This window comes from Ursus arctos, unplaced genomic scaffold (assembly GCF_023065955.2).
Source record: "Ursus arctos isolate Adak ecotype North America unplaced genomic scaffold, UrsArc2.0 scaffold_10, whole genome shotgun sequence".
In the NCBI taxonomy this organism is placed as follows: domain Eukaryota; kingdom Metazoa; phylum Chordata; class Mammalia; order Carnivora; family Ursidae; genus Ursus; species Ursus arctos.
Genome location: NW_026622764.1, coordinates 674,624 through 695,620, shown reverse-complemented (window position 1 = coordinate 695,620; position 20,997 = coordinate 674,624). Strand labels below are relative to the sequence as shown.

Below are 20,997 nucleotides of genomic sequence, written 5' to 3'. Positions count from 1 at the left end.
TCAGAGGGACAGAGCGTCTGCCAAACCTCCCATCTGGCTTCCAGATACAAAAACACTGGGAACAGGGTTCAAAATCTAAATGCCAAACCTCTTAACCCAAGAGCCTGGGGACATGCATTAATCCATCAGCCTGAAGTCTAGACGCCTGGGAGCAGAGCAGGGGACCTGCTCCGAAAGTGGAGCCCTGAGGGCAGGGGGCTGCCAGAAAGCAAACCCTTCCCGACGGGCCCAGCGCTGCCGGCAGGGTCAGGGCTGCCTCCGGAGCCCCAGCCTCTGAGCCCACGTGCCCATGCGCTGAGCTGGGGCGGGGGTCGTGGGGAGGACGCCATCTCCACGAGGAGGACCCGCCGCTGCCTGACACCCCCACCACGCAGAATGCAAAGTTGCCGGCCTACCTCGGGGACCAATGTCCTTGCAGGAGGGATGGGAGGCGACATTTGGAAATAGACATGGGGGTGGCAGAAGTGGGAACAACCGAGTAACGTGAATCACGTTGCACAAGAAAGTGCGGCATCTAAAAAGACCGGGGTCCAAAAATGCCAAAAGGAAAGGAGTGCACGCGTGCATGTGTGTGCAGATGCTCCCGGATTACACGTGAGAGGCGGCTTCTGGGGCCACCTGAGGGGCTGGGAGTGCTACTGTGGCTGAGGGCTTGGAGCCCCCTGCTCTCCACACACCACCGTGGACGCACGAGTTTCAGAAGCTGTGCGCCTGCGTCCCATTTGCAATAAGGATGGAATCACAAGTATTTAACGTAAAATCTGAGCGGGTGCGCTGTTCACCTCACCGTGTTTATGGTCTCATTTTCTTCAGTGCATGCATTTTTCTGCAGTGAGATGGGGAGACAGTCTACTCCTTTCAGGAGTCCTGTGAATTTTTGCTTAAATGTTTTATCATCAACCTGTAAATAGACCCACTTCCTGATTCTCAAGGATGGGCTGGGTTCTCCTAAACTGCCAGCGTGATGGAGCCCGGGTGTCCTTGCGCCGCCCCCCCCCCCCGGCTCCTCCCCTGGGGCCGGCCTCTGGCTCCCATGGTCGGCGGGACGTGGCTCGGCAACAGTGAGCGTGCCAGCTTACCTTTGCGGGCCTCTGCTCCTGAAGGGCATGCTGGGCGCCATCCCCGCCCCCCAGCCTGGGCAGCCCATCCGAGGGGCCACCCTGCGCGTGGCTTTCTGCCGCTTCCCACTGAAAAGCCCCAGCAGCAGCGAGGGTTAGTTCAGTTACTGGGACCCTCCTTGCCGGCCGCCCCTGGATCTTTTGCCCGCCAGCCGGCGTGAAGCCTTCACACTGTCCTGAGAAGCGAGGGGGTGACCCCGTGGGCTCTGGGGGCCACCGGCCACGCTCGGAGGCCACCGCGGGGCCGGCCCCAGCCAAGCCGCCAAAGCGCCGTGTTAAATGTGAAACACCAACTGCTCTTTTATTCACACCAGATGCTACTTCAGAAAGACTGTGTCTGAGGTTATTTTTAGCAAGAGCGGGCGTTCTCTCTCTCAAGACTCGCCGCCAGAGACACCCCAGCCACGGGGAGCGGCTCCGTGTCCTTAGCAGCGGGCCCGGTGGAGCAGGTGGGGGCCGAGGCTGGGCCTGTCAGGCCCGCATGACAACTGCAGACCACGTGGAAGGAGATGCGGGAGATGCACGCGGACCCTTTATTTCCCGGTTTTCTCAGGCACTCGTTCCAAACGGGTTGGTTTTTAAGATCTAGTGTGATTAAAAACGTCGGCTGGAGGTTAAGCGCGTGCTTCCGGCTGCCGGTGTCTGAGGCCAGGAGCGGGCGGGCACACGCCCTGTCCACGCACGGCCGTCGTGGTTAGCTTTGTCGGCATCAGTGAGCGAGCAGCATTAGTTGTGCACAGAGTGAAATACACGGACTGTCCCCGAGACTGTTTGTGCTGCTGTTTGGAGCCTCGGGGCGACAGACCCAGGGTGGGGCCAGTGATGCCCTGGGGTCACGTGAGGGCAGGACAAACATCCTTGTGGGACAGACAGTGCATTTCCTACAGCAGGTAGTTGTGACATCAGGGGGAGGAAAGAGTTAAAATGTAATTATGGCCAATTAGGCACGGCGCACACCAGGAGGGCCGTGGGACAGCCAGAGCTGGACGGGGCTCCCCGCAAAGGGACAGTGGTGGGAGGGCTTTACTTCTCCTCCGTGGACAGGCGATACAGAGCTTCACCCAGACGCGCCAGCTCTTCCTTGTGCTCCAGGTCCTGGTACAGGCCCGTGGGAACCGCATCCAGGCCGTGCAGCAGCCCAAACAGGCAGCCCGCGATAGTCCCTGTGGCCCCGCTCTCGCCTGGAACAGAAACACAGGTCCTCAGGGGCCCCAGGGTCAAGGCTGACGGGTGTGGCGCCGGGATCTGGCACTAGCCACTGCCTGTGGGTCCGCCTTGCCAAGGGACCATCTCAGAGACCCTCTGGGCAGCCCCCTCCCTCCCTCTTTGCACACCCTGACACGTCTGAGTGTGTGCAGATGCCCGTGCTGTCCTGGGGTCCGGGCGCTCGGGGAGACCACGTCTGCGGGGCAGTAATGGTGTCAGGACCCGAGGGGCTCTGATGCCCACGGAGACCCCGTGCTCAGCACGAGGTGGTGCTTGCCAGGAATCCCCTCATTTCACACCCGCGGGAGAGAGCAGGCACCGGGAGGCGGGGAAATCCCGCCTGCACAGCCGTGGGACAGTCACGGCCACTCCTGGAGGGCTCGAACCGGCGGCTGCCTGATGTAAGGTGCTACAGAGCTCTCTCTGGCTACACAGTCCACAGAACTGTGTGGGGCCCGTACGAGCAGGACCCCCACTCTTAGCCAAGCAGCCTTGAAGGAGAGGGACGCTCACCCCGGCTCCTGCAGATGCCGTTTTCTTATGAGCTCAGACTCAAATGGCCACTCGAGGCAGCACCCCGCCCAGAGAAGGACACACATCCAGGGGGGTCAGGAGGCCGGTCCTTTGACGCCTGCAGCCCTGGACATCCCAGGAGGGTGCTTTGGGGTGAGAAGAGGGTGCTGGTCGCCCGGAACCCAAGACCATTAAAGAAGGCGATCTCACCTCCGTGACACATGGCCCGGTGGCAGAGCTCCGTCCAGCTGTCCCCAGCTCCTAGGAGAGCATCGTAGGCAATCATGGGGGCATCGTGGCCCCGCCGGCCCCCTCGGCCTTCTGAGCTCCATTTTCGGTAGGCCTGAAGGAAGAGCCGGGGGTCAGGGTCATGCATGACAGTCAAGCCAGTGTCAGCTGGAGCACATGCTTCCTGGATTCGTCCAGGGCCCTGCTGTCCACGTACTCGCTGCGCACTTGTGGAGCACCGTCTGTGTGCCGGGTCCTGCCCCAGGGCTGGGGGTGACCGTGCACAGGAAAGAGCCACTTCTTACGGCTCCTATGGAGGCAGACATTCCAAAGACAAACAATCCTGACCACATGTTGGGGTAGCCGCCAAGTCTACAGTGATAGAGCCCACGCAATCCTCGTCTGAGCAGAGCATGGGGCAGCGGGTGCCAAGGCCCTAACGCAGGGCTGGGTGGTGGTTCCAAATGAAGCCCGGCGGGTGCGCGATGAGCGGGAAGGCTGGAGAGAGCTGGGAATGGGCAGGGGCCACGAGGTGGAGACTGGCCGGTCACACCCCTGTGCCCTGGCCACAGATTCAGTGCTGGTTGGGGCAGTAGCACCACCACCTGCAGGACCGCACATGGGGGCCTTCCTGCATCCGGGGAGGGGGGGGCATGGGGGGCACACAGAGGGCCGGTAGGGAGCACCTGAGGAGGAAGGGTGGGTCTCCCCCTCCCCCTCCCCTTGCACCCTCCTGACACCTGGAATGCAGACGTGCTGGCCGGAGCTGGAGCAGCCAGCTTGGACGACAGTGGTGCCCTCAGAAGGCAGAGGAGCCACACAGAAGTGTCCTCAGCTCCTCACTGCAAGGGACTTCCCACTCTGCTTTGGGATCCGTGGACCTATGGGTAATAAGTGTCTATCTTGGCTAAGCCACGCTGACTCAGTGTTTTCCCTTGTGCTACCAAACCCGATGCTGACAACGTCAGCCAGTTAGGGGTTGTCTCAGCACAAGGAAGGGTGACGGTGTGCACGACCTCATGCATCGTGTACACTTTTAAGTCCCAGTGCCTAGAAAAAGTGAAGTGGAATAGAACATCTTTAACAACCATATTTTCAAATTATTTAGCACATACCACGCTTTTAATGAGAGAAAACAGAAAAATAAAAGTTTTATCTGTTTCAAACATGCTTCCTCCAGGAAGGTTTCCACCCCCACCCCCACAGCTGCTCCAGGCCCCTCGTTGCTGTGGGGGGAGCCCCCCAGGCCAGGCTCTAAATGCGGCAGAAACACAGCCCCACTGCCGCGGCTCCTCAGCGGGACCCTGGGCAGTGGGGCCCAGACAACTCCTGTCCCCACCCCTCAGATGTGGGAAGACTTACCTTGTCCCTCTCCTCTGCATCATAGCGGTCGGGGAAGGTGGCTTTGTTTCCCGTGTCTTCGCTGATCTTTCTCTCCTCCAAGTAAAACTGCCATTTAGCTTCAAAGTAAAACCAGTGCTCCTGGTATTCTAAACATAAAGAATAGGGTGGGCTGCACACGAGGGCCACCAGCTGGGGCGTGGGGGCAGCGGGTGTCGCGCGGGCAGGAGCAGGAGGTGGAGGGCTGAGCCCCACCACGGCGACGGCTCTGCGGCTCGGCAATGCTTGTGTCTGCACCTACTTTGAAACCATAGTGAGGAAGGTGGAGATGGGGGACAAAGTGACCCCAAGCCTTGCTTGACTCTGTTCCAAAGCCCAGGTGGGATTGCAGTCCTTCCAAGAGCATCCTCTTGAAAATTCCAAGCTGTATCCCTTCCCTGATGCAACCCAGCCTGGGAGGAGACGTTCCTTTACTCCCGGCTGACCGCCCAGTGCACAACCCTTACTCCTGACCAACCACCTGACGCCCAAGCCCCAGAGGTGTTGAAAGGACTTGCAAAATCACAGGGTGACGAGGACGTTCATGGCAGCAGCTACGCGGGTGCCGATATGGGGGCACGAGCCCCTGGGTGTCCCTCTGGCGGGCAGCTGGGCCGGCACACTGTGGCAGCCTCCTTGCCAGGATGAGGGAAGCTCCTGGCCCATGAGGCACAGCCACTGCTCTGGAGAGAGGGGACGGCTCGGGGGCTGGAGAAAGGCCCCGAGACAGGTCTTGGGGTGGGGCTCCAGGTCCTGAGGGAACCGCAGGGCCCTGGAAAAGCTGGCCCGAGTCTGCTTTACAAAACTAAAAGTAAAGCCGACCTAAGGTTGAGGCAAGATGACAGGGTCAGACGGGAAGTCCCAGCTGCCCCGCAGGGACGAGGGCTGGGCCTGCGTGTGGTCACCTCTGCCCTGGCCATTGGGCAGCCGACTCTAGGAACAGAAGTCCAGGCAGGAAAGCAGGGAACTGATTTTCCGTTGTCTCTACTGCCAATGGGCGTTGTCCCCACTAAGCAGAAGGCCCTGGAAGAATCGAACATGATTTTCTCTGGATAATTTTGGGTTTCTGTTAAAAAGGGTATGTGTCATAGGAGGTCATAAAACTCTAGGTTGAACACATTTAAAATCAAACAAAGAACAAAGTGTCAAATTTTCTGACCAATGCCTGTCCTCCCCATTACCGTCCAGGAGCATCCCCGATGGCTGCTCTGTGAGAAGTCCTGGGGGAGGCCAGTGCTCTGGGGGCCGTCCCTGACACAGCGTGAACGCAGTCACTGCATGGCCCACACTCGGCCTTGCTGACCTGTCTCTCCCAGGTGGGAGGAGGTAACCACAGACAGCCTCGCCTGGTGCAGAGACCTCCGGGTAAGAGTGACTTAAGCCAGTTGAAAAGAAGGCCAGCGTGGAGCTCTGTTCTATAATTAAGTTTATAGGGGGACACTTCAGTTCATGGTGGACACAAGGTTCTCTGCTTCCCATCGGAACGGGGCCCGGTGGATAAGAGTTTCCCAGCACTACAAGCTGGCAGAGGTCTCCTTGTCAAGTTGTTCTGGAAGCTTCTCCAAGATATTTAGAATGAGTCCCCACTCGTCGGAGGGTGACAGTGACTCATGGGTTTCCTGTCTCAAGACCTCAGCCTCGGGCTGCCCAGAAAACCAACAACTTTGCTCCTACACGCACCCTCAGCTCCCTCTGCCCCGGGACAAACATGGCAACTCATGCCAGAAATCCTCCTGGACACCTTCAGAACATCTGCATGCAGCTCCCGTCTTCCTAGAGGGAGAGGACCCTGCGGAGGGTCGGCGGCCCAAGGAGAAGCCGTGGGCTTCCTAGTCCTGCACCTGCTGCTCGCCTCTGGTCCGCCAGGTCACCACCACTCGCCCAACTGCCAGCAACACCACAGTCCCCTAGGACCTCTGCCGGACAAGCTGATGGACACCCCACTGGTGGCCAGGAGGGTGTGTATCCTTTGACAGTGGATTTGGGGTAACTGAGGACAGACAGACATTCCTGGGTATAGATGTCACCAGTGGGCACGGATGCCCATCTGACCTTGGTGGCAGCAGACTTCGAGTCAGGCAATCCGCAAGGTGGAGGAGTAGTGCAGACGTCAGTGTGGGTGTCCCTCGTCCCTCTCCGGGGAGTGGGCTACTTAAAGACCATCGAACTGGAGTGCACACTCCTTTCGTCTCTCCGCTGCCATCAGACAGCAGGAGGCCCGGGCTTGGGGTGCAGCGGCTTGCACTGCACCAGGTCTCCTGGCCACTGGGGTCCCCCTGGGCAGGTGCTGCCCTCTGCCAGGGGTGCCTTGGGCCCTTGGTTTCACTGTGGGGCAAATAAACCTCAAGCTGTCTGGGAACCTGGTCTGTCCAAATGCACTCTGAGTTTGAATCAGACAAGCCCGTTCAAGTGTGATAGGAGGGGAGGCCAGGCTCACCTGCCAGGTGCCGGATGGTCTTCTTACAGTACTCCTCAGCCAGCGGGACCGTCCGCATCATGTCCCTGCCCCACTGTTCCAGCGGCTTTCCTTGTGCAGCGTACGATGCAAACAGGGCCGTGCACAGGGACCCGAGGAAGCCTGCAGGGCAGGGCAGAACAGGAGAACGACAATGGCATCTGGGCCACGCCGGCTCTGAGCTCAGCGTGCTGGGCCATGGCTCTGTGCACGCTGGACTTGTTTCCTGCACAAAGGGGTGCCACACCCCCAGCAAGGGCTGTCGTGGGGGCAGACGGTCCTCAGCACAGAGGAGTGCCCACCAGGCCAGCCCGAGACTCACAGAGACTGCAACCACACGGGAAAAGGCACGGCCATCTCCAGAGATGCTCTCGGTGGCTCACTGGCCACTCTGGAAGGCATCGCTACGGGCTGAAAGTGAGTGTCCCCTTCTCAGACCCATTACCGTTTGGACCACCTGCCATCGCCTGCCCCCTCTTGGGGGGTATCCAGCGTTGAGGACGTGCACAGGTTAATATGACCGCGATGCTTGCTGCCAGTGGTGTCTGGAACACTGGACAGGGCCCAACATGCCTTCCCCGGTGTTGCCCGCAGACCATCAAACCCTCAGTGTCCCTCAGTGTTTCATCAGATCTTCCGTTAGAAACAAATTGTGTGAAACATTTCTTTAATAATAGGGGGCACTATATCAGCCAATGTTCTAGAGGTTTGGGTTCTGGACCCCGAGTCTCGTGCTCCCCATATTGTCTCCAGACACTCGGCACCGTCACGGTTGGAGGTTCCTGTGTTTAGTCCGCCTCTAGCTGAACTGCTAGCAGCAGGTGCACAGCACGGAGTCCCCCCAGCCAGCTGAGATGCCGCCAGCTGCCCAAATTCTCTGCCTTTCACACAGACTTAAGGGTCTAAAGAACACCCACAAGGGTGTTGCCAGGAGGGCACAGTGTGGCTGCATCAGTTACAGGGGACATTGAAAGTGGCCTTGAGGGGATGCCTGGGTGGCTCAGTTGTTAAGCATCTGCCTTCAGCTCAGGTCATGATCTCAGGATCCTGGGATCGAGCCCTGTGTTGGGCTCCCTGCTCAGTGGGGAGTCTGCTTCTCTTTCTGCCTGCCACTCCCCCTGCTCGTGCTCTCTCTCTCAAATAAATAAATAAAATCTTAAAGTGGCCTTGAAAGAGAGAACAGTCTTGGGACAGTGGCTGGCCATCTGCGGACTCACAGGGGTGTGGGAGGGCGTGTTACCCACCTTGCCATGATGCAAGGGTGGTTACAGGTTTCTTTTTAAACTTAGGAGCCGACTGCCCTTCTAGGTCATGACCCATGGTCAGGTGCTGGGGGCCCCGCCTGTGTGATGGACGTGCAGCGGGGAACCCTGGGGCGTGGCTGGTGCCACTGCCCCCAGGAGCACGAGCCAAGGGGCCCATTGTTCCCCCCACTGTCTGCTCATGAACAAGGAGGCCTGGCTCCAGCGCCACAGTCTTCCCTGTGACAGGTGGGGAAACAGGCACGGGCGGTGAAGTGCAGCTCACGTGGCCCGTGAGTATTGGTCTGGTTCAGGCCCCCACGTGGGCGCAGCATGTGGCAGCAGATGATGCCCAACACATGTGATATAAATGCGGATGCCCGTGACGTCACCCCGGAGCCTAGCCTAATTCAGATAACTGGTGCTTTCTTTCGTCCTGGCGCAAACGGCACTGCACCTGCTGGGGATGCTTCCTTCTCCAGCATCACTGTGGTCAATGCCAAGCCTGCTTCTAGATTGAAAACAGAGCGGAAGCAGAACTGAAGATGGAAAAGCCCAAGTCCGCCCACAGGTAGACGACCCACACGGTGGGTCTGGTTTCTGCGCGGGCGTCGCTCGCGCAGCCTCACCTGTGGGGTGGTTGTGGGTCATCCTGCCGCACTCGACACTCACTTCCACCAGCGTCTCCAGGCGCTCCGGCTTCCAGTACCGCATGCCGATGCACATGGCTTTGGTGGCGGCTCCAAACCCAGAGCCTACATGGAACACAGAACACCCAGTTTCAGATGTTGGCTCCAATGGCCCCACCTCTGGCCACCAAACTCTCACGAATAACCCGAAAGTGCAAACACGTCCATGTCATGTTTATCACAGTGTCATTTAAGTGAGTGAAAAATCGTCAGATGACCCAAATGCCCAACAGAATGAAGTAAGTAAACTGCAAAGCCTCCAGGCACTGGGATTTTACTTTGGCAGGAAACACGGGATTGTTGATGGCTTGGGAGGTGCTCAAAACGTGCTCCCCCAGGAAAACGTGGCACACAGAGCTGCAGACCCAGCATGCTTTAACCAGATGCATCCTCTCTCTTTGAAGAGAGTTTCACGGACTTGTGGCTGTGGCACAGCCAGCTGCACGGGTCTCGGTCCCCGCCGGTAAGCTGCAGCGCGGCCTCCTGGATAAAGGTGGTGGGCCTGCCCGCCAGTCGCTCCGAAGGGTTCCAGGCACCCTCCAGGTCTGGCGCCACAGGCCCATAGGCCTTTCCTGGCGTTGTGTGCGCATGGAGTCATGCGGAATGTACTCCTTCCTGCCTGGCGTCTTCCACCCACGGTGACCACGTCGAGATGCCCCCGGGGCTGTCCTGCCAAAGGATTGACTTCTCCTCCCGCTGGGCGTACTGCGCAGTGCGGAGGGGCTGCCGCTCTGTCCGCCCACCTGCGGACAGATGCCTGGGCTGTTCCCAGTTGGGGGTGGGGGGTGATGGTGACAAATAACAGCACCGTGAACACTCCTAACCAAATCTTCGTACAGACACATGCCTTCCTTTCTCTCGGGAGACTCCTCGGACCACAGCGCTTAGCTCCTCCGACACATGAGTGCTCACCTGGGAAGGAGCTGCCAGACCGGCTTCCCAAGTGGCCGTGCTGCTCTATGTTCTGCTGGCGGCTCCTCTGCGCCCTGGATGCTCTTCGCAGGCTCTCCACTTCAGCGTGCTCGGCGCGGTCTCCCTGCGAGTTTAACACGCGTTTCCGAGAAACTACTGGTGCCGACCATGATTTCATGTGCTTTTTGGCCACCCCCGTCTCTTCCTTGGGGAATTGCTAGCTCAAATATCTCTCATTTTTGTTTTGGGTTGCTTGTTTTCTTATCATGTTCTACGAGTTCTGAGTATTTATCAGACGGGTGCTTTGCAAATATTTTCTCCCAATCTATAGTTTGCTGTGTTATTGTTTCAACAGTCTTCTGGGAACAGGATGAATTTGGGGAGTAGGTGTGCCCTTCAGTCCCTGGGATAGTCGTGTACGACTGGTTCTCTTTCTTCTTTAACTGGTTGGTAGAATTCCCCAGCGAGGCCATTTCTTTCATAGATACAGTGCTATTTACGTGATCTATTTTTTCTCGAGTGACCTTTGGTAGCTTGTGTCCCTCGAGGAACTTGTCCATTTCGTCTAAGTCCTTAAATGTATTGGAACAAATTTTTAATAACATTCCCTTATTTCTCTCAGAATGTGCAGAGAGGTCGCCTCTCTCACTGGGCGCTGCTACTTTGGGTCGTCCCCTTTTGTCCGGATCAGTCTGGCTCCAGGTTCAACAACATCTTCATCTTCGTAAAGAATCAGCATTTGGTTGCGTCCATTTTCTCTATTTCTCTGTTTTCTGTGGCACTGATTTCCACTCTGATCTGCAGGGTTTAGCTTGCCCTTTGTTCTCCACTTTCTCACCGTGAATACTGAGGCCTTAACCTTGAACTCTGACGCCGGGGTGGGTGTGTCTATTTCTCTTGCTGTTCTATGTCGTTGTTAGTACACAGATGCTTGGGTTTGCCGTGTCTTCCCAGTGAATGGGTGCATTGTCATGATGGAATTGCCTTCTTTTCCCCTGGCAACGGTCTTTGCTCCAAAACTTGCTTTTTGTGAAACAGAGCCACACCAGCTTTCTTCTGCCTGCTGTTCACATGGTGAACCTTTCTTCTCCCTAACCCACCTGTGCCTTCATGTGTAAAGTGCATTTCCTGTGAGCGGCCTGGAGCTGGGACTTGCTTCTTCCTCCCAGCTGAGCCCCTGCCATTTACTTGGAGTCTTTAGACCATTTATATTTGATGTGATTATTGATGTGATCTGGGTCAAGTCTGTCATCCTGTTCTTTGCTTCCTTTTCTCTCTTGTCTGCCTATTTTGGGTTGAACATTACTGAGCAGTGAGATCAGCTGCCAGTCCCACCATGTAAAGGGCAGCGCCCGCCACCACAGGGAGGAGCCCTCAGACCTCGGCCAGCTTCTCTGGTCTGGAGTTGCCCAGGAGGACAAAACACAGGGACACGAGGTTGGCGCTTTCCTTTCTGGAATGAGAAGACGCAGGGAGACCTGCATTGGTAGCAAGCTCTGGTCTCCCATGGCGGTGGGTCCCTCCTAAAGCCGAGGTGGGGTTCGTGCTGCAGGGGAGACCCGTTCTCTCCCCGTGGGCCAGCTGCACTGGCAGGGTTGGTTAGGGCCGTGAGATGCTCAGTTTAAGCAGTTCAGGGAATTCACTGCATACCTAGAATAGGGAAAGGTTTCCCCTAATGAGGTGGAGAAATCCAAGGCCGAGGGACAGCCTCACACCTGGTCCCCCCAGATGGGAGCATTCTGGGCTGGGACACAGGTCACTTGTGGAGGCTTCTCCAAGAAATATTTCCAAATGATTCCACTTTCTCTGTGGTTTGCTTATTAGTTATAACTATTTTGTGATGTTAGTAGTTGCTGTGGGGCTGAGTACCCGCCTCTAACTTACCACAGCCCGCCTCATGCCTCGGACAAGCACCGTGTGGCCGCTCGCTTCCACCCTCCCCAGCCAGCCTCAACCACACTGCGTCCAACCCCTGCTCACGAGCGCTTTATAAACCCGCAGTACCTGACTAGTTTTTGAAGTCAGTGCTCCTTTAAAGAGATTTCAATAAGAAGTTACAAATTCTTCCCTATTTACTCATGTGATGATGATTTCCATCAAAGTTCTTTTTGTGTGGATTCCATTCTGTGTTAGGTTCCTTCTGCCCAAATGATGGTCTGTCCCTTAGCCTTTCTCACAGCGTGACTGCTGGTGATGAAGTCTTTAGCTTTTGTTTGCCTGGAAAAGGCTATTTGGCCATCGCTTCTGTAGGATGCTGTTCTAGGAGTACAACTCCACGGTGAAGTGTTTTCCTTCTGTGCCTGCGTCACGCTGCTTCCGACAAGAGACCCGCACCCTCCTCGCTGGGCTGTCAGCACATAGCGCGCTTTTCGCCTTATTATCAGTTGTGAGCAATTTGCCGCGTGCCATACTGTAGTGTTCTCCGTGTTTCTTGTGCTCGATAGTTACTGAGTTTCTTCAATCTGTGGGTTTACAATTTTCATTAAATTTAGAGAGATTTTGGCCCCCATTTCTTTTTTTCCTTTGGTTTTATTAGAATTCAATTTAGTTAACATATGATGTATTATTAGTTTCAGAGGTAGAGGTCAGTGGTTTATCAGTTGCATACAACACCCCGTGCTCACTCCATCACGTCCCCTCCTTAATGCCCATCCCCCAGTTACCCCATCCCCCACCCTCCTCCCTCCAGCAGCCCTCAGTTTGTTTCCAGGAGTCCAGAGTCTCTCATGGTTTGTCTCCCTCTCCGATTTCATCTTGTTTTATTTTTCTTCTCTTCCCCTATGAGCCTCTGTTTTGTTTTGTTAAATTCCACATATGAGTGAGATCATATGATAACTGTCTTTCTCTGACCGACTTATTTCGCTCAGCATAGTACCCTCTAGTTCCATCCACATCGTTGCAAGTACAAGATTTCATTCTTTCTGATGGCTGAGTAGTATTCCGTTGTACGTATGAACCACATCTCCTTTATCCATTCATGTGTCGATGGGCATCTGAGCTCTTTCCACAGTTTGGCTAGTGTGGACGTGGCTGCTGTGAACACTGGGGTGCAGGGGCCCCTTCGGATCACTATATTACTGTATCTTTGGGGTAAATACCCAGTAGTGCAATTGCTGGGTCGTAGGGTAGCTCTATTTTTAACTTTTTGAGGACCCTCCCTACTGTTTTCCAGAGTGGATGCACCAGCTTGCATTCCCACCAACAGTGGAAGAGGGCCCCCTGTCTCCACAACCTCGCCAACACCTGTTGTTTCATGTCTTGTTGATTTTAGCCGTTCTGACTGGTGTGAGGTGGTGTCTCATTGTGGTTTTGATGTGTGTTTCCCGGATGCCGAGAGATGTGGAGCATCTTTTCATGTGTCTGTTGGCCATTGTATGTCTTCTTTGGAGAAGTGTCTGTTCGTGACTTCTGAGATTTTGGCTGCTAGTTCTTCAAATCATTTCTTTGTTGCCCTCGCTCTGTCAGGGACCCTTTCACAGGCACATGAGGTCGCTGTGAGTCGTCTATGGCTCACTAGTGCTCTTTTCATATTTTTGGATGCTTTTTTCTCTACATGTCTGGTTCTGGGTTGTTTCTCTTGCTATGCCTTCAGACTCACTGTTTTTCTTCTAAAATGTCTAATCTGCTGTTAATCTCAGCCAATGCATTTAGAAACTCAGACATTATAGTGTTTTTTCTGGAAATGTGATTTAGGTTCTTTTTATACATCCACGTCCTTACTTAACTCTTTCAGCCTTTGGCATACATACTATTTTATACCTGGTTGATGACTCTAACATCTGCATCAGGATTCATCGGTTTTGATTTATTGATTTTCCTCTTCATTATAGATTATATTGTCCGCTTCTTTTATGCCAAGTAACATGATTGGATGCCAACCTCAGTAGAAACCCCAAGGGGGGTCCAACCTCAGTATAAACCCCAAGGGGCAAGTTCGTCCCCTATAAACCCAGAGGGATGGTCTGGGACCCCAGGAGCAGGTGCCCTGGAGGCAGAGACCCTGGCGATGTAAATATATCACCATAAACACATCAGAGCACCCTGGAGACAGACCTTTATGCTGCTAGTATATGTGTTCCTGACTTTTTGGCAAAATACAAACTTAAAGGGAAAGCAGTTGAAAGTATTCCTTAAGGGGAAGCCAGGATTGGTGTCGAACAGACGCCCGGGTGGCAGGTGCGGCACAAAGGAGCCCCCGCCAGTCCCTCTGTCGTGCAGACCTGCACCGCTGCGGGTTAGTGGGCGACACGCGGGTTAGTGTGCAGACTGCTGTCCAGCATGCGCTTTACGCGGAGGAGAAAGCACCCCTGACCCTTCTCGTTGAACGGTGTGTGCCAGGCGAGGAGGTAGTTGTCCGGCTTCAGCTGTGAGCAGCCTTCAAGGGTGGCTGGATCTGCCCAATGTTCCGGAAGCTTCTCAAGGACTTCCACGTAGCGTTTCACCATCTCCCGGTACAGGTCGTCCAGGCACCAGTAGTCTGGGGAGAGAGGAGTAGGACAAGGTCAGACTGAGCAGGAAGGGCGGCAGCCCCGTAAGCCCGCAGGGCAGCAGGGACAAGGCAGGGGGCAGTAAGCTTCCTGACCCCGTCGGTAGGAGAGGAGGAAGCTTTAGGGGACCCACCTCCCACGGTCCTGGCTCCCTAGAGACACGTCGCATGCACACAGCTCACTAGATTTTATGCAGAATTCAGATATTATAGTTTGTTGTGCTTCTCATTCTGGTTACACAGCAGAGTCTAGACAAAACCCACAGTCCTCATCTCCTGCTGACAGTTCTATCCACGGCGAGGACAAACTGGCCTGAAATCTGCCCGTCCCTTGGGCTTTCACAAACCCACATCTCCATACAGGAACCTGAACCTCTGCGCCTCCGTTGGCCTCTCCCTCCTGTGATGCAGCCTAGTGGACTCCCAGTTCGTCCCAAACTGCACCCAGTGTGTGACGGCGTTCTGGGGACAAGCGCATTCTCAAGTCCCTGGAGGATCAGGGATGTGGAGGGCAGAGGCGCTAACGCGCTGCCCTCCAGCTGTCTGGCGGGCATTGCCCCTCGCCGGTTGCAGGTGCCCCTGCCAACACCGTCAGTCCTGTCGTGTTGGGGTTCCGGGAAGGCTCGGTGGTTATGCGACTTGCCCGAGACCAGAGACTGTAAACGGAGTCCGACTGCAGGCCTGGGCGTTGCTGTCGTTAAATAAATGTGCAGTGTGGCGGGTGCAGGCCACGTAGCTCCAGACGGGGCCTCTGATTTGCCTTGTTCCATCAGAGAGCAGGGCCAGGTGGTGGAGGGACAGCTGGGCCAGTGGAGGGCACCACTGTGACTTGTATAGCTACCAACAAACTCCTTCTGTACCCAAACTGTATTTCAGGCCTTCGGGCTGGCCTCAGGAGCCGGGATTGCCCCTCTTCTGCTTGGGGCACATACCCTAACTTTGGGGGGTGTGGGGGAGGGGAGGACGCTGGGAGGGAGCCCCCCTCTCGGCCACCCCAGGGCCAGGATCCCCTCATGGGGGTGAGGGAGACAGGCACACTGGCCAAGTCTCTCCCTGCTCCGGGATGAAAGCCGCCGTTCCTGCCGCCATCAGGGCCAGTGGGCCCTCTGGCCCTGGAGTTGGGGCTCTGGAGGCAGGACTTCGTCTTCAGTCCTTTTGTCCCCAACTGCACACGGCTGGCGCCATGTGGGACGTGCCACGCATGGCCCAGGTCTGAGTGGGGATGGAGAGCCCGTGGCCACACCCAGTGGCGGGAGGAGTGGGCTTTGCAGGGCACGCGGCTGTGGGGGCATCCTGCCTGTGGGTCACCAGCACCTCCCTTACAAACAGCCTTTCTTAACTCCATCTGGGGTGAGTGAGCCTGGCCTTTCCGGAGTCCCTCAAATAATTCGTTTTATTCTGGAATCACATCCTTCTAAAGGAAAAAAAAATAAACCTCCCTAAAAGCAAAGAAGATGTGGTCCATATATACACTGGAATATTACTCAGCTATCAAAAAAGAACGATTTCTCAACATTTGCTGCAACATGGATGGCACTGGAGGAGATAATGCTAAGTGAAATAAGTCAAGCAGAGAAAGACAATTATATGGTTTCACTCATTTACGGAACATAAGAAATAGGAAGATCGGTAGGGGAAGAAAGGGATAAAGAAAGGGGGGTAATCAGAAGGGGGAATGAAGCATGAGAGACTATGGACTCTGAGAAACAATCTGAGGGCTTCAGAAGCGAGGGGGGTGGGGGAATGGGATAGACTGGTGATGGGTAGTAAGGAGGGCACGTATTACATGGTGCACTGGGTGTTATACGCAACTAATGAATCATGGAACTTTATATCAAAAACCAGGGATGTAGTGTATGGTGACTAATATAATAAAAAAATAGTATTATTTGAAAAAAAAGAACTACAAAAAAAAAAAAAAGCAAAATGGCAACAAACAGTCTTCAGTTTGTTTCAGGTTAGAATTCAAACTAGAAACAGCTTTTTCTAAAGCTGCAATGCCGTGGTTCCTCCACTTTGTGACGTGGCTTTTCAGCTCACTTTTCTCCGCCTTCCCATCCAGTCTCCCCTGAGACAGGGTGGCTCATGAAACCCCTGTATGTCTCCCAACCAATGTCACCATAAAGAAAAGGCACACCACCCATATCGAGGGGCTTCATAGTAAAAATGTCAACTTTTCAAAATGCTGTTGCCATCAGGGAGCCCGTGATGGAGGAAGAGAGAGGGGGAGTCTGGACGGCCTGGTCCGCTCACACGTGGGCCAGGCCCCACGTTCCCCTGCAAGTATGGACACGCCCATGGCACCTGCCGTAGTCCCTGGTGGCTCATGCCCCCACTGCTCCTGTCCGGCCACAGCAGCTGGAGTGGCTGACCATCAGACCAGGACACTTAGAAAGACAGGCAGTAACTATCTTGCCATGAGCCACCTTCCCTTAATAATTGATTACGTGCCCGCGCTGCCCCACTTGATCTCACTTAACCCTATGACGAAGGCATCATCGTCCCAAAGTGCAGGAGGGAAAGCCAGCTCAAGAGTTTCAGGGCCAGGGAGCGCCAGGCCCCAGGGCCCCCGAGGTGGAGCCCCCTTCCCATCCTTGGGTGATGGGCACAGGGCCACACGCACAAGGCAGCCTGTGGTAAGTGTGTGTAGTGAGCTCGCGGGGCACGCTATGGAGACTGGATTGCCCACCCGGCCTGTGGGGCACGGGACACGGCTTTGGGGGCCACTATCTGATCTCGCCCAATTCTGTACGTTCCAGAGACATGGCCCAAAGTAGGAGGTCACACAGGCTGTCCGTGACCCTGCATCTCCCTCACAACAGCAGGACCCCATCATCTCACAGCGCAGAACAGCAGGACGTACTTCAAAATGCCAACCTGTGGTCCCGCTTTGTGAAAGTCTGCGGGTCTTTGGGAGAAGTAGTGAAGAACCACTGTCCATTGGGGCCCTCGGAGTCCCTGCGTGGCCATGACTGCAGGTGGTCGGGACAGTGCTGAGAACCTTATGTGTTGGAAGCAAGTTATCTGGGTCCCGTCCCAGCTCAGACACTCACGTGGCTGTGGGGCACTGGGCAAGTTACCTGACCTCTCTGCGTCCGTTCCTCTGTCTGTAAAACTGTAATAATGATGTCAACCTTCAGGGTGATGTGAGGGTCAGATGATGACACATGTGGGACCAGAACATACCGGGCAGCACTTAGCGCCGCGTCAGGGCTGGCGGTCCCTGTGAACGGGGCTCAGAGGCCCCTTTATAGGCCACAATTTGCTATTATTTAATAAAGATTTTACGTATGTATGTATGTATGTATGTATTTATTTGTCAGAGACAGAGAGCACAGAGGGAGAGGGAGAAGCAGACTCCCCGCTGATCAGGGAGCCAAACATGGGGGTCAATCCCAGGACCCTGGGATTGTGACCTGAGCCAGAGGCAGACCCTTCACTGGCTGAGCCACCCAGGAGCTCCCACAATTTGCTATTAATTGAAAAAAAAAGATCCAGCTGTTTGACAACTACATTTAAATAAAATTTCAACTTAGATTCTTAGTGACTTGAAAAAGATGCCTGCTTGAGTTTCTGGAGGCTCGAGTCAGGGGTGATCCTCAGAAGTGTCCCCTCAAGGCGGGCAGACCAGAGGATGCTGGGTGCACAGCCACCCCTGCGGCCGGAGGCGGGGGCACGTCTCTGCTGGGAAACAAGACCCCAAATACCCCCATCCTCTCACATGCACACATTTCACACTGGGGCAGATTATGTCCTATTTCTGTCAAGAGGGCTTAATCTAATCTCAGCACGTCACGGTCAGCTGGCCAGTGCAGGCACGCCGCGGACTCCGCCATTCACAAAAGAGACAAGGGCAGACACGGAGAGGACATGGAGAGACACCCGTGGAGGGAGCAAGGACCGGCTGTGCGCAGCCCGAATGAGGCCGGCTCTGCTGGCGGGGCGGGGGGGGAACGCGAAGTTCTCGGGCCGGCACCTCTGCTTCGGGTGAGTCTGAGCACACGAGAAACTGGAGATCCTCGATGGCACAGTTGTGCAGACTCAGGAAGGCGCCTCACCCCCCAGTGCGCTGTGGCGCTATCTTATCTCTTCTGGTGCCTCGGCCGTCGCCCGGGTTATTTTGGAATGGGCCACGGCGCGGTCGGCATTCCTGCAGGATGAGCACAGAGCTAAGCTGAGTGCGCCCGGGGCCCGGGCCCAGCCTCATTGCCTCACCGTCGCCCCCAACACTTGCTCTGCGGCCACATGCGGATGAGGCGCACAGGCTGTCAGCCTGAACCTTGTCGGGAACGGTGCATGACCCACCGCGGCTTCCCTGAAAGTCGTGCCAACTCGCGATCCTGCCGCGCACCTGCTCCCCGAAGAGCACTTCCCCTCCCCGCCCCGTCCAGCCGAATTCACAGCATCTCCCCAGGACCTGTTCTGTTTACGCGGATATCTGAATCCTGTTTTGGGAGGTGGCATTTTGACTCAAATTCGTTGGGATTTAGAATTAATCCCCAAACAATATTATCTTAATGGGGTCCAAATTTCAAACGGGCTTATTATTTTGTATTCTTTTGAAATAAAATCAGAGGGCTTACTATCTGCAGTGAAAAGTTGAACCCTCTCCCAAAACAGCCCCAAAGCGAGAAATTCAACTGGTTTAACTCCGGGAACACGGGGCTCAGCCTCGTGGACAGTTTACAGACACAAACCAAGAGTCACGATTCCAGAGGCTGACTGCAGACAGGCAGAGGGACACGACCCATAGGGGCCGCGAGCAGGGACACTGCTGGCTGGGAGGTCAGGGGTTGCCGTGGCAGAAATGCCAGGCACCTCCAGGGCTCGGGTGCCCAGCAGCGGGTGCTGGCGGCTGAGGGCGGGGGAGGGGGGCTTACCTGTGGTCAGGGCGCCGGCCGTCGTCAGGTGCATGATGGTGTTGTCACTCACCGGCCACGTCTCCGCGGAGAGCAGCAGGTGGTCCAGGTCCGTGCTCGTCTGCAGCCCCTCCTGGACCTTCCTGCCTGAGGCACTGCTGTCCCTGCGGGCGTTTCTGTGCCCGAGCGCGTCCCCCACAGCCCCCAGCAGCATCGCAGCCTTGAACTTCTCCATGTGGGAGTCCGCTCCTCTGGCCGCGCACAGCCTTTGTGCTTCGCGGCAGCGGCCTTCAGTGCGCCCCACTGACCTCTGTTTTGGTCATTGTGCGGCTGTCAGCAGCTCCCTGAGTGGCCAGGCACGCCTTTTCTGTCTCTGCAGGTGGCACCAATGAGAACTGCTCCAGCCCCCTCTGCTCCCCGTGCCTGCCGAGGAGCCACGTGGACAGCGTCCCTCCCTTCCGCATCAGCACAGGCACCAGCTCTGGGCAGAGGAGCCCAGGGCTTAGTCAGCGTCGCAACAGCTGCGGCCGCCTCCCCGCAGAGCGACGACCTCTGAGCGCTGAGCCCTTGCCAGAGTTCTGGAGACGTGCACACGCCCAGCGTGCCGTCTGACTGCTGCCCCGCCCCCAGGCACCCTGTGCTTTCTGCCCCGACAGCTTGGTCTTTCCTCACGTTTCCAGTAAATGGAATCGTAGACTCTCTGTGGCCTCTCTGGCGTCTCTCACTAGCATAACACTGAGTTTCATTCCATGCATGGTTTTATTTTTTGGAAAACTTTTTTGATTACACACTGTGGTTGGCAGAAAGCCTCGGCAACGTGCGGGCCAAGGAGAGGTGCGCCTCCAGCGCGGGTGCGAGCGGCCGGCTCACCGTTCGCGCACAGCAGGCAGGCTCTCCTGCGGCGGCTGGGCTCTGGGCGCGGACTCCTGCCGTGCCGAGGACGCTCCACGGCGGGAAGCTGGGGTGCGAACGTGCACATCAGGCTCTGGGGCTGAATCAGGAGTTAGCAAGCAGTGTCCCCGCCCGCCGCTGGCCCCGCCATGGGCCTGCGCTTCCCCCTTGGCCCCTGGGACCTGGTTACTCATCAGACCAGAAGTGGGACCCATCACCCCTGGATCTGGGAAACACGTGTGATAGAAATAGCAATTCTTTCACTAATAACAAGATGCCGAGGGCACTTGAGCTCAGGGTGTTTAGTCAGTGTTACCAAGGAGGCTCTAGAATATTCTTCCAGCCAGCAGGGTCCTGCGGGGGGCCGGGGCGGGGGGAGGCACGTGCGCTCCCTGTGCAGCAGGACAAGACCGTCACTGCACTCAGATAAGCACCCAGCACGGGCGAAGGGCATTGTGGGAACAGCTACACGGAGGGCCTGTGGCTCATTTCTTCTGCTGCCTCTGAGGCTGTGGAAACCTTTCCTGAAGTGGCCATGCCCTCCGGCCTGTGTGGGCACTCCCTGTCCTGTGGGGCAGCATTCCCGAGCCCGGCCATGTGCCTGGGGCTGTGGGCGCCCCTCCCCCCACGCAGCCTGCTGTCTGAGGGCTGGAGTGCTGCACTCAGACGTGCATGCGTCCCCGACATGGGAAGATGGGGTCCCACCTGTTCCAGAAATTCCTGGCAGGCGCTCCGTGTCTTAACTAAGCCTCTTGAATTTGGGTGGTTTGTGTATTTTTTATATAGTTTGCAATCCAGTATGTTCTGGTACAGGATACCCATCAGCTCAAGGACAGTCTCTCCTTTTCACATGGAAACAACCACAGTTAGTGGGCACACTCCGTGGTGATGGCAAGGAGAGCACCTGGCCAGGCTCTTCTCTCGAGCATCTAAGCAGGAGTGCGGGCCGCACACGGGTGGGGCGTCCCCAGACGGGCTGTGCTCCTGTGGGTCCCGTGGCGCCCAGCATCTTAGCAACC

The 20,997-nt window shown here is 56.1% G+C and overlaps 1 protein-coding gene across 2 annotated transcripts; it reads right to left on the bottom strand.

Moving 5' to 3' along the window:
- Window positions 1-753: 753 nt before the first annotated feature.
- LOC113247549 (inactive ADP-ribosyltransferase ARH2) lies at window positions 754-19,643 on the bottom strand. 2 transcript variants are annotated; one of them, XM_026488696.4, is made up of 7 exons: window positions 19,109-19,643; window positions 14,055-14,219; window positions 8,771-8,896; window positions 6,883-7,023; window positions 4,428-4,555; window positions 3,048-3,180; window positions 754-2,299 (listed from the first exon to the last, which is right to left on the bottom strand). In XM_026488696.4, the coding sequence occupies exons 1-7, from the start codon at window positions 19,320-19,322 to the stop codon at window positions 2,142-2,144; spliced, it is 1,065 nt and encodes a 354-aa protein (XP_026344481.1). In that variant the 5' UTR covers window positions 19,323-19,643; the 3' UTR covers window positions 754-2,141. The 2 variants fall into 2 exon arrangements, with proteins under 2 accessions (XP_026344481.1, XP_057162953.1); XM_057306970.1 differs by having other exon boundaries at window positions 754-3,180.
- Window positions 19,644-20,997: the final 1,354 nt, after the last annotated feature.

What these genes read in the sequence shown, in the direction of transcription:
- LOC113247549 (XM_057306970.1), bottom strand. Translation starts at nt 19,322, where the DNA reads ATGGAGAAGTTCAAGGCTGCGATGCTGCTGGGGGCTGTGGGGGACGCG. An exon ending in CACACCGTTCAACGAGAAGG is followed by an intron (nt 8,897 to 14,054) that starts GTCAGGGGTGCT and finishes TGTTCCATGTAG; the next exon opens with GCTCTGGGTTTGGAGCCGCC. An exon ending in GACCCACAACCACCCCACAG is followed by an intron (nt 7,024 to 8,770) that starts GTGAGGCTGCGC and finishes CCTGCCCTGCAG; the next exon opens with GCTTCCTCGGGTCCCTGTGC.